The 15,708-nt window shown below is 46.7% G+C and overlaps 1 protein-coding gene across 4 annotated transcripts in view; it reads right to left on the bottom strand.

Annotated features, from left to right (window-relative positions):
• The window catches only part of AFAP1 (actin filament associated protein 1), a 112,717-nt gene that overhangs the window by 40,900 nt on the left and 56,109 nt on the right, over positions 1-15,708 (bottom strand). For 2 of the 4 annotated variants that reach the window (XM_077280091.1, XM_077280093.1), the window contains exons 3-4: positions 13,837-13,934; positions 5,459-5,567 (exon numbers count right to left, since the gene is read on the bottom strand). In XM_077280091.1, the coding sequence (XP_077136206.1) occupies positions 5,459-5,567; positions 13,837-13,934 (207 nt within the window). The remainder of the gene's footprint in view (positions 1-5,458; positions 5,568-13,836; positions 13,935-15,708) is intronic. The other 2 variants (XM_077280092.1, XM_077280094.1) reach the window with 1 other exon arrangement.

Below are 15,708 nucleotides of genomic sequence, written 5' to 3'. Positions count from 1 at the left end.
TACCATTGGATCACATACAGGACCCCCAAGTGGGTTCATGTGGAAAGTCAACATTTCTATTTTTTTAATTAGAAAACAGAGAAATAAGGGCGAAACGGCGAGCCAAGTCCTCAGCTGACGATGGTCTTGGCTTCTCGTGTAAATAAATCATTTTCATGTTGATCTAAAAAAAAAAAAAAAGAGGAATATCACAACATGGAAATCCTCCAGCTCCATCTTGGGAGATCAAACATAAAATCCACGCCGGTACCAAACTGTGAAGAATGTTCTATCCCTGCCGAGAAGAAACCATCAGATTTCCTGATTTGTGTTCCGCGAGGAATGACCCGATCTTTTTTTGGCCGGCGTAGAACCTCAAGCCATAAAATCTAATCGTTTCACCTTCCTATACGATACCCTTACATTTGTGGATACGCGGTTTTGTAACTGCGTCAACAACAACACAGAACGGCCTCCGTTTATATCGGCGGGAGGGGATTTTTGGCCTCGGACGTGACGGACCCTGCTGTAGAAGAACAAGCTGTGTGTACGTTCCTCCTCTTATGCCCGGAGGGGATGTTAGGAAAGCCGCCAAAGAAAATCACAGTAAGGAGGGAATAGCCTTTCCAAAGCCTGCACTGCATTAACGCTGTCAAGAAGAGGGGTCAAAAGGGCGCCGATGGCTGCCAGCGCCAACCTACTACATCTCTTCCTGAGCAATGACGCAGATTACAGTTATTGCTAAAAACACCAGGAAAAAATACTTCTCAAAGAAAAATGGTTTCTAGAGGAAATGTATCACCAGAAATTAGCATCATTTCAATCAAGGGATTATTAAACAAAATAAAAAAGTATTTTAAGATGTTGAGCTTCACGTCATGGCTCTAACAATTTTGGGGGAGCTGGGAGAAACTGGTGTGAAAACAGCAAAAGCCTTATATTTTTTTGTGCAAAAATGTAAAAACTTTTCCAAGCATTATAAGCAAGATTTTTGGTGAAACCGTTTGGATGAATCACTGATGTTTTCTGTAGCTCGCTTCCCGGCTTTGCATTATAGACAGGGACGGAATCAGCAGAGTCATTTCATTATTTTAATGGACGGCAAGAGATAATGTCTGACTGTTTGAGGCCTACATAATACAGGACGGTTACACTGTAAACCATTTATGACACACCTGGTCTCTGGGAAAGTGACAAGACTCAATCCCTTCATGGAAACTGCAATAATCTACGATACCCTGAATCTAAAAAATTTAAATGGTGTCTTGTATATCAAAATTTTATATATATATATATATATATATATATATATATATATATATATATATATATATATATATATATATATATATATATATATATATATATATATATATATATATATATATATATATATATATATACTAGCTGTACTACCCGGCTTCGCCCGGGTTAATGACTGCTGTTAGCAAAATAGAATGTGTTAACAAAAATTTATTCTGCACACAAAAACCACAAAACAAATAGATAGAAATGTAATTATTAAAAGGCAAAAACTAAGCAAATAGAAGCATTTCACAACATATATTAGCTTTGTTATACTGAGAATGTCTTTGTTGCCTATATTAACCAATCAGAGCTCAGGTTAATTAACTGTAGCAAAATAGAAGCTGAGCTGTGATTGGTTGCTATTGGCAGCCTGATAAATCCCCAGCCAACAGGAAGCCCTCCCCCCTGGCAGTATATATTAGCTCACACATACACATAATAGACAGGTCATGTGACTGACAGCTGCCGTATTTCCTATATGGTACATTTGTTGCTCTTGTAGTTTGCTTATTAATCAGATTTTTATTTTTGAAGGACAATACCAGACTTGTGTGTGTTTTAGGGCGAGTTTTATGTGTCAAGTTGTGTGTGTTGAGTTGCGTGTGGCGACATGCATGTAGCGACTTTTGTGAGATGAGTTTTGTGTGGCGACATGCGTGTAGCAACATTTTGTGTGTTGAGTTGCATGTGACAGGTTAGTGTAGCAAGTTGTGTGCAGCAAGATTTGTGCATGGCGAGTTTTGCGCGTGGCGAGTTTTATGTGTGGTGCATTTTGAGTATGTGCAAGTTTTGTGTGAGGCAACTTTTGCATGTGGTGCAACTTTTGTACATGTGGCAATTTTTCTGTGTGTGCAAGTTTTGCATGAGGTGAGTTTTCCATGAGGTGAGTTTTGCACGTGTGGCGAGTTTTGCGTGAGCCTAGTTTTGCATATGGCGAGTTTTGCATGTAGCGAGTTTTGAGTGGTGACTTTTGTGTTTCGACTTTTATGTGGCGAGGTTGGTGTGTGTGTGTGGTGAAATGTGTGCTGAGGGTGGTATATGTGTTCAAGCACGTGGTAGTGTGTGGCGCATTTTGTGTTTGTGTTCATATCCCCGTGTGTGGTGAGTATCCCATGTCGGGGCCCCACCTTAGCAACTGTACGGTATATACTCTTTGTCGCCATCGCTCTCATTCTTTAAGTCCTCATTGTTCACATCTGGCAGCTGTCAATTTTCCTCCAACACTTTTCCCTTCACTTTTTCCCCATTATGTAGATAGGAGCAAAATTGTTTGGTGAATTGGAACGCGCGGGGTTAAAATTTCACCTCACAACATAGCCTATGACGCTCTCGGGGTCCAGACGTGTGACTGTGCAAAATTTTGTGGCTGTAGCTGCGACGGTACAGATGCCAATCCCGGACATACACACATACATACATACACACATTCAGCTTTATATATTAGATATACCTGTATGTAATCTCCTGTATATAGTATATACCTGTGTGTCATCTCACCTATATATAGTATATATCTGTGTGTCATCTCCTGTATATAGTATATACCTGTATGTCATCTCCTCCTATACATAGCATATACCTGTGTCATCTCCTCCTGTATATACTATATACCTGTAGGTAATCTGCTCCTGTATATAGTATATACCTGTGTGTCATCTCCTCCTGTATATAGTATATACCTGTATGTCATCTCCTCCTGTATGTAGTATGTACCTGTATGTCATCTCCTCCTCTATATAGTATATACCTGTGTGTCATCTCTCCTGTATATAGTATATATCTGTGTGTCATCTCCTCCTGTATATAGTATATACCTGTGTGTCATCTCCCCTGTAAATAGTATATACCTGTGTGTCATCTCCTGTATATAGTATATAGCTGTATGCCATCTCCTCCTGTATTAGCCCTCGTTCACACGTTATTTGGTCAGTATTTTTACCTCAGTATTTGTAAGCTAAAATGGCAGCCTGATAAATCCCCAGCCAACAGTAAGCCCACCCCCTGGCAGTATATATTAGCTCACACATACACATAATAGACTGGTCATGTGACTGACAGCTGCCGGATTCCTATATGGTACATTTGTTGCTCTTGTAGTTTGTCTGCTTATTAATCAGATTTTTATTTTTGAAGGATACCAGACTTGTGTGTGTTTTAGGGCGAGTTTCGTGTGTCAAGTTGTGTGTGTTGAGTTGCGTGTGGCGACATGCATGTAGGGACTTTTGTGAGATGAGTTTTGTGTGGCGACATGCGTGTAGCAACTTTTTGTGTGTCGAGTTGCATGTGACAGGTTAGTGTAGCAAGTTGTGTGCAGCAAGTTTTGCGCATGGCGAGTTTTGCGCGTGGCGAGTTTTATGTGTGGTGCCTTTTGAGTATGTGCAAGTTTTGTGTGAGGCAACTTTTGCATGTGTTGCAACTTTTGTGCATGTGGCAATTTTTCTGCGTGTGGCAATTTTTCTGCGTGTGCAAGTTTTGCGTGTGGCGAGTTTTGCACGTGTGGCGAGTTTTGCATGTGGAGAGTTTTGCGCGTGGCGAGTTTTGAGCGGCGACTTTTGTGTTTCTACTTTTATGTGGCGAGGTTGGTGTATGTGTGGTGAAATGTGCACTGAGGGTGGTATATGTGTTCGAGCACGTGGTAGTGTGTGGCGCATTTTGTGTGTGTGTTCATATCCCCGTGGTGGTGTGATTATCCCATGTTGGGGCCCCACCTTAGCAACTGTACAGTATATACTCTTTGGTGCCATCGCTGTCATTCTTTAAGTCCCCCTTGTTCACATCTGGCAGCTGTTAATTTGCCTCCAACACTTTTCCTTTCATTTTTTCCCCATTATGTAGATAGGGGCAAAATTGTTTGGTGACTTGGAAAGCGCGGGGTTAAAATTTCACCTCACAATATAGCTTTGACGCTCTCAGGGTCCAGACGTGTGACTGTGCAAAATTTTGTGCCTGTAGCTGCGACGCCTCCAACACTTTTCCTTTCACTTTTTCCCCATTATGTAGATAGGGGCAAAATTGTTTGGTGAATTGGAAAGCGCGGGGTTAAAATTTCACCTCACAACATAGCCTATGACGCTCTCGGGGTCCAGACGTGTGACTGTGCAAAATTTTGTGGCTGTAGCTGCTACGGTTCAGATGCCAATCCCGGACATACATACATACATACATACATACATACACACACACACACATTCAGCTTTATATATTAGATATATAGTCTCGGAGTACTTCAGGAGCTAAGCCATATTCCCACCTCCTCCTTAAAGTCCTGTGATTGGCTGCAAGACAACTGCCTGAAGCAGGAGCCTCTCCCCTTCTCCTGTCGAGCCTTGTCCTTTAGTGAAGCCTCACAGGCTCAGCTGCTCCCCAGGCACATTTGTGGTGCACTATGTCAAAGAGAAAGCCTAAAATAACTGCACTTTATCTAGGGCTCCATTTCCCTTTGTTCTATGCAACGACGGGAATCCTAACACTACCTATAGCGATATTTCATAGAACACTTTTTTTTCGGATTTTCCAGAAATGTGCTACCTCCCTACGACTACTCTACAGCATAGCGCGAAAACATTTCGTCATTTAAATCTAAAAGTAAAAAGTTGAGTAAAAAGTTGGCTTCACTTTTTCCTACCAATGTTGAGGGGTTTTATCCACATCATCAGTGGTTTTCAGAATTCTGTTGGTTTATATGGGAAACTGACATTTTATGTGCACGCCGTTGTCAGACCGGTGTAGGAGGGGGTCTGGTAAAAAGAAACCAGCAGAATTCAGAATACAGAAAATCCCTCAAAATCAGTAGAAAAGTGAAGCACAGAGATCCTCAACACTTGTATAGATTTAAAGCAGGAAATGGGATCTGACGATTTCATGTCATATCCTCTGAAGCAGGGATGGTCAACCGGCTACATCGCGTGGGCTCAGCTAAAGCCCCGATGCCCTGTCCATCATAACTGGACATGACCATGCGTACTCAGCCACCACTGGAGGGCTTCACCCTGAGGCTCGGCAGCTCGTGTGTGAATACGACACAGCGTAAGCCAGGATTGGTAAACCCTGAACTATGCCCTTTAAGGTGGGCAGAAGAAAACCGAGGGCCACCAGTTGCCCCCCGCTGCTTTAAAAGGATACTGATACATGAACACCTATGGCTAGGTACTATCATAAATTAATAACTCACTGGAAGTTATGTACTCAGGGGCTTTACCAGGGCTTAGAGGCACTGCTTCTTCATAGTACCCTTCGGGAAGAGATGATGTCGGCAAAGGTGGGGGTCCATTGTCTGGAGGCTGTTACAACAAAAGATATAAAACATTTAGAAATGACTCAAGGATAGCCATAAAATACATAAAACGGTAAGAAAAAAAAAGGGGGGAGGAATGTACACCGACTTCCTACAACACAGTTCACATTGTCCATAGAATAAAGCATGTGCTTCCGGATGTCTTAGTATTCCCCTTAAAGAGGACTTGTCACTTGCCATAAATACACATATCTAGCCATCTATGGCGTGGTTTTGCTTTATCCCTGCCCCTCCCCGTTCCTAAGATATGACGCTCTCTTCCCTGTATATAAATCTTATTTAATCCTTTCAGCCGACAGGGCGTAGTCCTCACATCTTCTCTGTGGGCATCTTCCTGATGACCATACCCATATCCAAGGTAAGCGGCAGAATGAATATTATGCTAGGACATTATACAAGGAAGGGGCCAGGATCGGGGGATATTATACCAAGAAGGGGCCAGTATGAGGACATTACTATATGGAGGGTGAACACTTATGCCTTTATAGGATCTAGAATGCTACAAAGGCCCATACATCTGACAAATATGGAGGTGGAGGCCCAGGTGAAAATTTTGCCCTGGGGCCCAATGGACTCTAGTTACTCCACTAAACAGAAAAATTGTCAATTTAGTATAAACTCGGCACCGGTCTCAACCAAGAGATATTACTGGTATTACTGCTAGACGTAAAGTGAAGGAGACTGAGGTGCAATGCCCGATACGGCCTCGTCACAAGCCACAAATCTATTATGATTGATGAAGATCCCTGAGGTCGGATCCCCAGCGATCACGACACAGACGTGCCATGGCAGCACATGCGCCTCAGTTACACCCATAGCGAGCAGGATTAGCGCCCGTGCACCTATACATGGCTCCATCACACGGCATTATTTATCATTGGCACTCTCGTGAGCGCCACCACGAGGCATTTTAATTTTTACAAATTGTAATGTTTTCCTATGAATTTGGCCATGTTCACACAGTGCGTTTTTTACTGCAGAACCGCAGCGGTTTTGCCGCTGCGGTTCCGCAGCTGTTTTCCATGCAGGGTACATTACAATGTACCCCTATGGAAAACAGGAACCACTGTGCACACGGTCCTGAATTTCCCTTAAAAAGCCGCGATGAATCGGTGCGGGAAAAAAGAAGGAGCATGTCACTTCTTTGCCCGAAACAGCAGCGGTTCTGCACCCATAGACCTCCATTGTGAGGTCAAACCCGCAGTAAAACCCGCAGATCAAAAATATATCTGCGGGTTTTATTGCGGTTTGTGGTGCAGAACCGCTGCAGCCGGAAGTGCGGGGAAGCGGCCGGAAGTGCGTGGGCGGAAGTGCTTGGGCGGAGAGACATGGAGGCATACCGTCGCATGGGGATCGTGTCGGCCGTTTGATTGATTTGGTATGTGTGTGTGTGTGTGTGTGTGTGTCTGTGTGTGTCTGTGTGTGTGTGTCTGTGTGTGCGTGTGTGTGTGCGTGTGCGTGTCCCCATGCGACGCTAGTGCCACCATTGTGCTAAGTCGCCGTATGGGACTACTACTCCCATCCGGTATTAGGATGGGAGAGTTGTCCCTGTGTCCGGCGACTTAGCACAATTGTAAAGTTACACAAAACACCTACACACAATACACATACATGACACACATTACAGTACATACAACACATAACACAGAGTATATACTCACCAACAGCACACTTGTAGGCGAAGCCCTCGATCCTCCAGGAAAAAAATCACAAAATAAAAAATCAAATTCATACTCCCTGTCCGCAGAATCCATAAAACGAGTGTCCCACGCCGATCGGCTGCTCTCCGGCGATACACTGCCAGGAGCGAAGCTCCTAGCAGTGTATCGCGTACTGTCCCGGAGTTCAATGACTCCGGCGTCTCGGTTAACGGCAGTACAGCTGCGTTGAACTTTCCCACGCAGCACTGCCGTTAAGCGAGAGTGCCGGGGTCAATGACCGCCGGTAAACTCGCTCGCGCATGCGCAGTGACACACCGACAGGAACTATGGCTCCTGTCAGTGTGTTGCTGCAGCCGTGGAGAGCAGACATATCTCTGGATGTGTCTGTTCTCCATGGAAAATCTTCGTGGGATACGAGGCACTTAAATACGTGGCAATTAAATATGTGACACGTGGCACTTATACGTGTCACTTAAATATGTGGCACGTGGCACTGAAATACGTGATACGTGGCACTGAAATACGTGGCACGTGGCACTGAAATACGTGATACGTGGCACTGAAATACGTGATACGTGGCACTGAAATACGTGGCACGTGGCACTGAAATACGTGATACGTGGCACTGAAATACGTGGCACGTGGCACTTAAATACGTGATACGTGGCACTGAAATACGTGGCACGTGGCACTGAAATACGTGATACGTGGCACTGAAATACGTGGCACTGAAATACGTGGCACGTGGCACTGAAATACGTGGCACTTAAATACGTGATACGTGGCACTGAAATACGTGTCACTGAAATACGTGGCACTGAAATACGTGATACGTGGCACTGAAATACGTGATACGTGGCACTGAAATACGTGATACGTGGCACTGAAATACGTGGCACGTGGCACTTAAATACGTGATACGTGGCACTGAAATACGTGGCACTGAAATACATGGCACTGAAATACGTGGCACTGAAATACGTGGCACTGAAATACGTGGCACTGAAATACGTGATGCGTGGCACTTAAATACGTGGCACTTAAATACGTGGCACTGAAATACGTGGCACTGAAATACGTGGCACTGAAATACGTGGCACTGAAATACGTGATGCGTGGCACTTAAATACGTGGCACTTAGGCTATGTTCACATTTGCGTTGTGCGCCGCAGCGTCGGCGCCGCAACACACAACGCAAACAAAAACGCAGCAAAACGCATGCACAACGCTGCGTTTTGCGCCGCATGCGTCCTTTTTTTGATTGATTTTGGACGCAGCAAAAATGCAACTTGCTGCGTCCTCTGCGCCCGGATGCGTGCGCTGCAGTGACGCATGCGGCGCAAAACGCAAGTGCGACGCATGTCCATGCGCCCCCATGTTAAATATAGGGGCGCATGACGCATAGCTGGATAGAGCTGGATCCGCGGGCTGTGATCTGGCCTACGCTCAGCAATCTGCGGAGCGCTGTCATTCAAAACACGTCCACTCATTTTGGTGTTTAGTCCCAAAATGGAGGATGGAAGAAGAAAAGGGTTGGACAAGGAAATGACATCATTTCTTTCTTTTTTTTCCCCCACTGCAGTTAAAGCTTTATTTGTGTCAAACACAGACAATCTGCAGAGAAAACTGCATAAAAAACCGCACTAAAAACTGCATCAAAAAACGCACCAAAAACGCACCTGCGTTTTCTGCCAAGAGCTGCGGTTTTTGTCCTGAAAAAAAAAGGATTGAAATCAGGATCGTGTGAACATACCCTTTAAGTATAGAAAAAAGAAAACATAAAAGAGACCCTAAACGCGTTCTTACAGTAAAGGCCCCCAACATCTTAAGGTTTTACTTTGCATAACACAAAATACCTACAATAGAAAAACTGTAAGACGCAGGGCTCACCCCCGGAGCAGGGAAGCCAATTCATAATTAATTTGTAAGTGAATATTTTAGGTAAATCTCCCCGTTTTCTTCTATGTAGAAGTCATAGCGAACTCTAGTAAGGAAGGAAATGAAACACAAATGGTTCATGTCTGAGTCAGATACCTTCACACCGATGGTTACTACGGGGCTGGGCCGAGCCGCGCTCTTTCGCCAATGTCAACACAGATGGAATCAATTTACGATTGTGCTGGTTGTTCTTTCGAGCTGTCTAGAAATGTTTCTCGGCCTAGAGGTCTGTCATGGAAAAGTCCATATCGCAGAACACCATTCTGTAATTACTGAAAGCTAAAGAACCAAGACGAATACCGGCGAGCGACAAGACTCACAGATTGGTGGCTCTACGGTTTACCATGCCTGATTTTATGCCCAATGTATTAACACAGTGCGATCTTCTGTTCGGGAGTCTATTATCTTAAAAAGTGAATCCAAAGAGAGAGCCTTGTTCTGGAGGACCAGTCCTGTGTTACATGGTCGATTCATTAAAGCACCACTCCAGCTCTGGAGTGGTGTCACTAACCCAAGTTCCCTCATATTTACCGGTCACTGTCTTCATCTTTTATCAGCACCACTCCGATCGCTCTTCTTCAGGACATGACTTGTTGAACCGCGCAGGTGTTTGCTGGGCGACCCAGAAGTCACAACTCAATGCAAGTCTACGAAAGCCAGAACAAGGGTCTCAGAGACCTACATTGAGAGCTTGTGACCGTTACCTCTGGCTTCTGGATAGTCAGAAGATTCTGTCTCAAGACGGTGGCGCGGGAGAGGAGGGGAGCCCGGAAGAGTTGAAGACAGTGGCTGATAAGTATAAGACTGGGGTCAGGGAATTTTGTTTAGAAGCACCAGTCCACCGCTGAAATAAAAAAATGTGTGGAGTGCTGCTTTAATTTGTGTAAAGACTAATTTCACCTGTGGGGGTGCTGCACAAAAAAATGAACATTTGCCGCCAGGTCTCCCTGATCACTGATATCCCCTGAAAAGCATCAAGGGATTGTCCAAAGTAGAGAACTAATTACAGGAGTTGTCCAAGACTGACCTACTGATTACCCATCACTAGGATAGGTCATCAATATCAACTCAGTGGGGGGTCTGACATCAGGCATCCCCACAGATCAGCTGTTACTGCAAGTAAATGGCATTTGGCTCTATCTTGGGCCATGGCAACTTGATGGATGACCACTCGGTAGGAAGATCAATCTTGTGCAAGCCTAGAAAGGTCCACCAGGGTCTTCTCCATCGTTATCTTGATAGCATCAAGCCATCGAGTTGCTGGTCTTCCTCTTCGCCTTGTTCTTTCTATTCTTCCGACCATGGTGTTCTTCTCCAGTGATTGCCCAGCTACTAACCACTTCAAAAATGAGCCGAGCAGCAGAACCTGGGGACAGCCAGGACGCAGTGTATGGAGTCGTGCTCTTTCAGCTACGTGCACGGCTTACATCGTAAGCAACCACAGGAACCGGTTATTGTAGACACCTGGCACCTCCACCAATCACATACTGACGGGCCTATCCACGGAAAATACATCAATATGTCCAGTTATGGAAAACCCTTACAATAAAGGCTGAAACAACATTTGTGGTTGAAACCTTTTAACTGTGTGAACACCGAGTATTTGCAGATTTTTCTGCTGCAAATAGTCCAGAGTGTTGGCCTGAAAAAAAACTGATAGTCTGTCCTCCATAACAAAAATGGAAAATATTACCAAATCAGTTTGAAAGAATGTAAAACCTCTTGGCTTAAAGGAACTGTCTACTTTGGACAACCCTGTTTGGAGAAAGGTTGGTGTAAAGGTGCATTTATGCTGGCCTAGTACTACATGCAAGCTGACTCTTTAAAAGCCTGATGAAACAAGGCATACCTCCCTCATGTGCACAGAACGATCATTAAAACGATCTTTCTCTGCACGAAGAATATTTTGCTCTCGGAAGCAAGTCTCCTGTTTACACAGGATGCAACGTGAGCTTAAAAATCATTTCAACCAAAGAAGGAACGTTTTGCTCATTGGCAGCATGTGCAGACACACAAATGAGAATATCTAGGAATGCCCATTGCCGATAATAATTGGCCAGTAGAAATGCAATGTTGGCAGACAGTGTGTAATGTGAATGGGAGAACCCGACAATTTATTGTGGAGGGAAAATATCGATTTGGTATGCCAGATTTCTCTCCTGGAGATAAGCTGCCGCCATCGTTTATCAGGCAGCCATCTGATGTGAATACCAGGTTTATGTCCGGCTGCTGGTCGATCCGACCATCAGCTGCCAGACACCGTGGTGCACTCGCTAATGTAGGAGATCCTAGCCAAGTAATCATCATTTATAGCCCAATTCTTCTTCAAAAACCCTTTTTATGCACAGTACCAGATATTATTTCTCAAAATAAAAGCCAGGCGAGTGTGGGAAGGACCACGCACGCCCCACCTGGTTCAGCCTCGGGCGTATGGTGCACGTTTACGTCACAAAATGAACGACATAATACGGTATTCCAAAAATAATTCACACCAGGATTCCCCCTGCAAATCTGAGAGGTGATGTAAAATCCCTTCTGTTTTCTGAGCAGCCGCCATCCAACCTTCTTCACCTTTCATCCAAAATCTACTGCCCGTTTGGCTTGGTGGAGGCTTCTCGTCAGCAGGCTTGTGTGAAATCCTGGATCACAAGTTCTACCTCTGGCCGCATTTCTAATGAAGACAGGACCAGATGCTGAAAGGGATCCAGAGCACTTTAGTTTAATTACTTAATGTTCCGAGGAGAAGGGAAAAATTGTATAAAATTTTTTCAATTAAATTTAAAAAAAAAAAAAAAAGGAGAATGATGGCGGGGATTAAGGGTATGTGCACACGCTGCGGACTGGTGTGCGGATTTTTCCGCACTGATTTTGATAAATCCGCAGGGCAAAAACACTGCGTTTTTCCTGCGGATTTTCCGTGGTTTTTGTGCGGATTCTACTGCGGTTTTACACCTGCGGTTTTTTAATATGGAACAGGTGTCAAACCGCTGCGGATTCCGCACAAAGAATTGACATGCTGCGGAAAATAAACCGCAGCGTTTCCGCATGTTTTTTTTCTGCAGCATGTGCACAGCGGTTTTTATTTTCCATAGGTTTACATGGTACTGTACAGCGCATGGAAAACTAGCGTCAAAAACGCAGCAAAAACCGCAACGTGTGCACATACCCTAAGTATTAGGACAATTTTAGGTATCTCCCCCCCCCCCCCCCAAAAAAAAAAAAAAAAAAAGAGCAGAGAGCTGCTAGCAAACAGTGGCCATTGCTCTGATGGACTCTTCTGCCCACTGTTATTAAATGTGTATGGGGGCCTTTAGCTAAATGAAGTCACCATCTGAGTGAAGCTTCTCATTTTTTAGACATTGCCCATTTGTTGATATCACCGCCCTCTGAGTGAAGCGGGCATGGCCGTTCTTGCACAGTAAGGCGGGCATGGACGTTCCTGCACAGTACGGCGGGCATGGCCCCTCCTGCACATTACGGCGGGCATGGACGTTCCTGCACAGTACGGCGGGCATGGCCCCTCCTGCACAGTATGGCGGGCATGGACGTTCCTGCACAGTACGGCGGGCATGGCCCCTCCTGCACAGTATGGCGGGCATGGACGTTCCTGCACAGTACGGCGGGCATGGACGTTCCTGCACAGTACGGCGGGCATGGCCCCTCCTGCACAGTATGGCGGGCATGGACGTTCCTGCACATTACGGCGGGCATGGACGTTCCTGCACAGTACGGCGGGCATGGCCCCTCCTGCACAGTATGGCGGGCATGGACGTTCCTGCACAGTACGGCGGGCATGGCCCCTCCTGCACAGTATGGCGGGCATGGACGTTCCTGCACAGTACGGCGGGCATGGCCCCTCCTGCACAGTACGGCGGGCATGGACGTTCCTGCACAGTAAGGCGGGCATGGCCCCTCCTGCACAGTATGGCGGGCATGGACGTTCCTGCACAGTACGGCGGGCATGGCCCCTCCTGCACAGTACGGCGGGCATGGCCCCTCCTGCACAGTGCAGGAGCGAAGACTGCAACCGAAAGAGATAGGAAGCTCAGCTATATATCCTCTAGATCTGTAGAGCTCTCTTGGTAGTCATCTGGGCGGTGCTACAGTGACATTGATAGGCTGCAGCAGTCAAGTGGATGAATGGCATGCCATCGATCCAGGAAAACAAAGGCAGGTGAATATTTCCTGCCGCCATTTTTATTCTTAAACGACCCCTTTCATCACTTCCCATCAAGTGTAAGATGCATATGGTCAGGCTAAGACGTCTGGACCTGGAGAACTTAGCTCCTACCCCAGGGACAAATCCAAAAATGCTGACCATCTCGAGACAAAAGCAGAGCTGTGCCGATTCTACGTGCCCACCGAAGATGAAGCCGGCTATGTCAACATGGCGCCGTCTCATTCCCTTCTGCAAACATCGCACACCTCTGGGCGGCTCAGCAGTCAGCGAGTATTGGAACGCCGTCTGCCTACATTTTACTTTCCAAGAAAAAGGAACAGGATGGAGATGTGTGGAGATAGTGCTGACGCGCCTACATCTGCTGGGTCACAGTCTCCACTCCATATATCCTGGGGATATCGGATGACACAGGATTATTTGCTCGGGGCACGGTAGTGAGCCCTGCGCAGAGCACATTAGATCAGCAGATGTCTTACCAACCACTGTTGGGGGATTTCTGGGAGAGGCATCTGTGGAGGGGCCGGTACATTGCTCGACGTCTCCGCTTTGTGCACGTGATTCTTCACCTCCAATTCTGTAGATAACAATATGACACTGGCATGAGAACAATGCACTGCTGGTATAACGAGACTACAAGTGTACATGGGTAAAGGGCCTGGGGGAGGTGTGCAGGGCTCCCGTCCACAGACTACGGACCTGGCAGACTACACGGGTACATGGGTAAGAGGCCTGGGGGAGGTGTGCAGGGCTCCCGTCCACGGACTACGGACCTAACGAACTACAGGGGTGCATGGGTAGAGGGCCTGGGGGAGGTGTGCAGGGCTCCCGTCCACGGACTACGGACCTGGCAGACTACACGGGTACATGGGTAGAGGGCCTGGGGGAGGTGTGCAGGGCTCCCGTCCACGGACTACGGACCTGACGAACTACAGGGGTGCATGGGTAGAGGGCCTGGGGGAGGTGTGCAGGGCTCCCGTCCACGGACTACGGACCTGGCAGACTACACGGGTACATGGGTAGAGGGCCTGGGGGAGGTGTGCAGGGCTCCCGTCCACGGACTACGGACCTGGCAGACTACACGGGTACATGGGTAGAGGGCCTGGGGGAGGTGTGCAGGGCTCCCGTCCACGGTCTACGGACCTAACGGACTACACGGGTGCATGGGTAAGAGGCCTGGGGGGAGGTGTGCAGGGCTCCCGTCAATGGACTATGGACCTGACGGACTACACGGGTACATGGGTAGAGGGCCTGGGGGGAGGTGTGCAGTGCTCCCGTCCACGCTCTACAGACCTGACGGACTACATGGGTACATGAGTAAAGGGCCTGTGGGGAGGTGTGCAGGGCTCCCGTCAATGGTCTACGGACATGACGGACTACACAGGTACAGGGCCTGGGGGAGGTGTGCAGGGCTCCCGTCCAGTGACCACAGACTACAGACCTGACAGACTACACGGGTACATGGGTAAAGGGCCTGGGGAGGTGTACTGGGCTCCTGTCCAGAGACCACAGACAACACGGATGACATGGGTACATGGGTAAAGGGCCTGAGAGGATGTGTGCAGGGCTCCCGTCCAGTGACCATAGACTACGGACCTGACTGACTACACAGGAACATGGGTAAAGGGCCTGGGGGGGGGAGGTGTGCAGGGCTCCAGTCCAGTGACCACGGACCTGACACTAGCGCCCTCTAGTGGTGTGCACGGGCAGCCACAACTGCATAATTTGACTCCTAGTCTCTGCAGCATGCATCAAGCCAGATATAAGAAAACGTCATGCCGATATCAGTAAATAATTGCACTCTTCATTAAATAATTCTGGCTCCCCTTTTCTTACACTTCTGTACTGTACCGTCCTTCTGTTACTCCTCGAAGAAAACGTATGAATGAATTTGCAGCTGAGTTTTACTAGTTGGGTGTCAGTGAGGTTATCACTGCACAGTATGGTGAACGCGACCCTATTTATTTGTCACGCTATTCCGACATATTAAAGAGGAATAACAGAGGAACATCCCCGTGAAGAATTATTGGGAAAAAAACTATTTTTATTATGTGAGGAATGCAATTCTTTACCAAAACAGACACGTCAAGAGCGGCGTTACTCAGGTTCCGTCATGTTCTTGTCGCCTTTCATTCTGATTTGGGTGGGATCTCCATACTATTCATGCTGCTGCCCCTATCCCTGCATGGATGTGCACCGCTGAGACTGGAGACTTGAGCCCTAAGCCTGGACAATCCCTTTAAGAATCCCTTTGGCATTAGACTAATGTATCTGTAGTCTTTTTGGGGGGTTTCTATTCAGAAGCCTATGAAGCAAAGGGAGGGGCATGTTGAATTTCGATATGCCCAACC

The sequence above is a fragment of the Ranitomeya variabilis genome, chromosome 1, assembly GCF_051348905.1.
Source record: "Ranitomeya variabilis isolate aRanVar5 chromosome 1, aRanVar5.hap1, whole genome shotgun sequence".
Taxonomy (NCBI): domain Eukaryota; kingdom Metazoa; phylum Chordata; class Amphibia; order Anura; family Dendrobatidae; genus Ranitomeya; species Ranitomeya variabilis.
The sequence above is the reverse complement of the archived record's forward strand: the minus strand, read 5'-3'. Positions and strand labels throughout refer to the sequence as shown.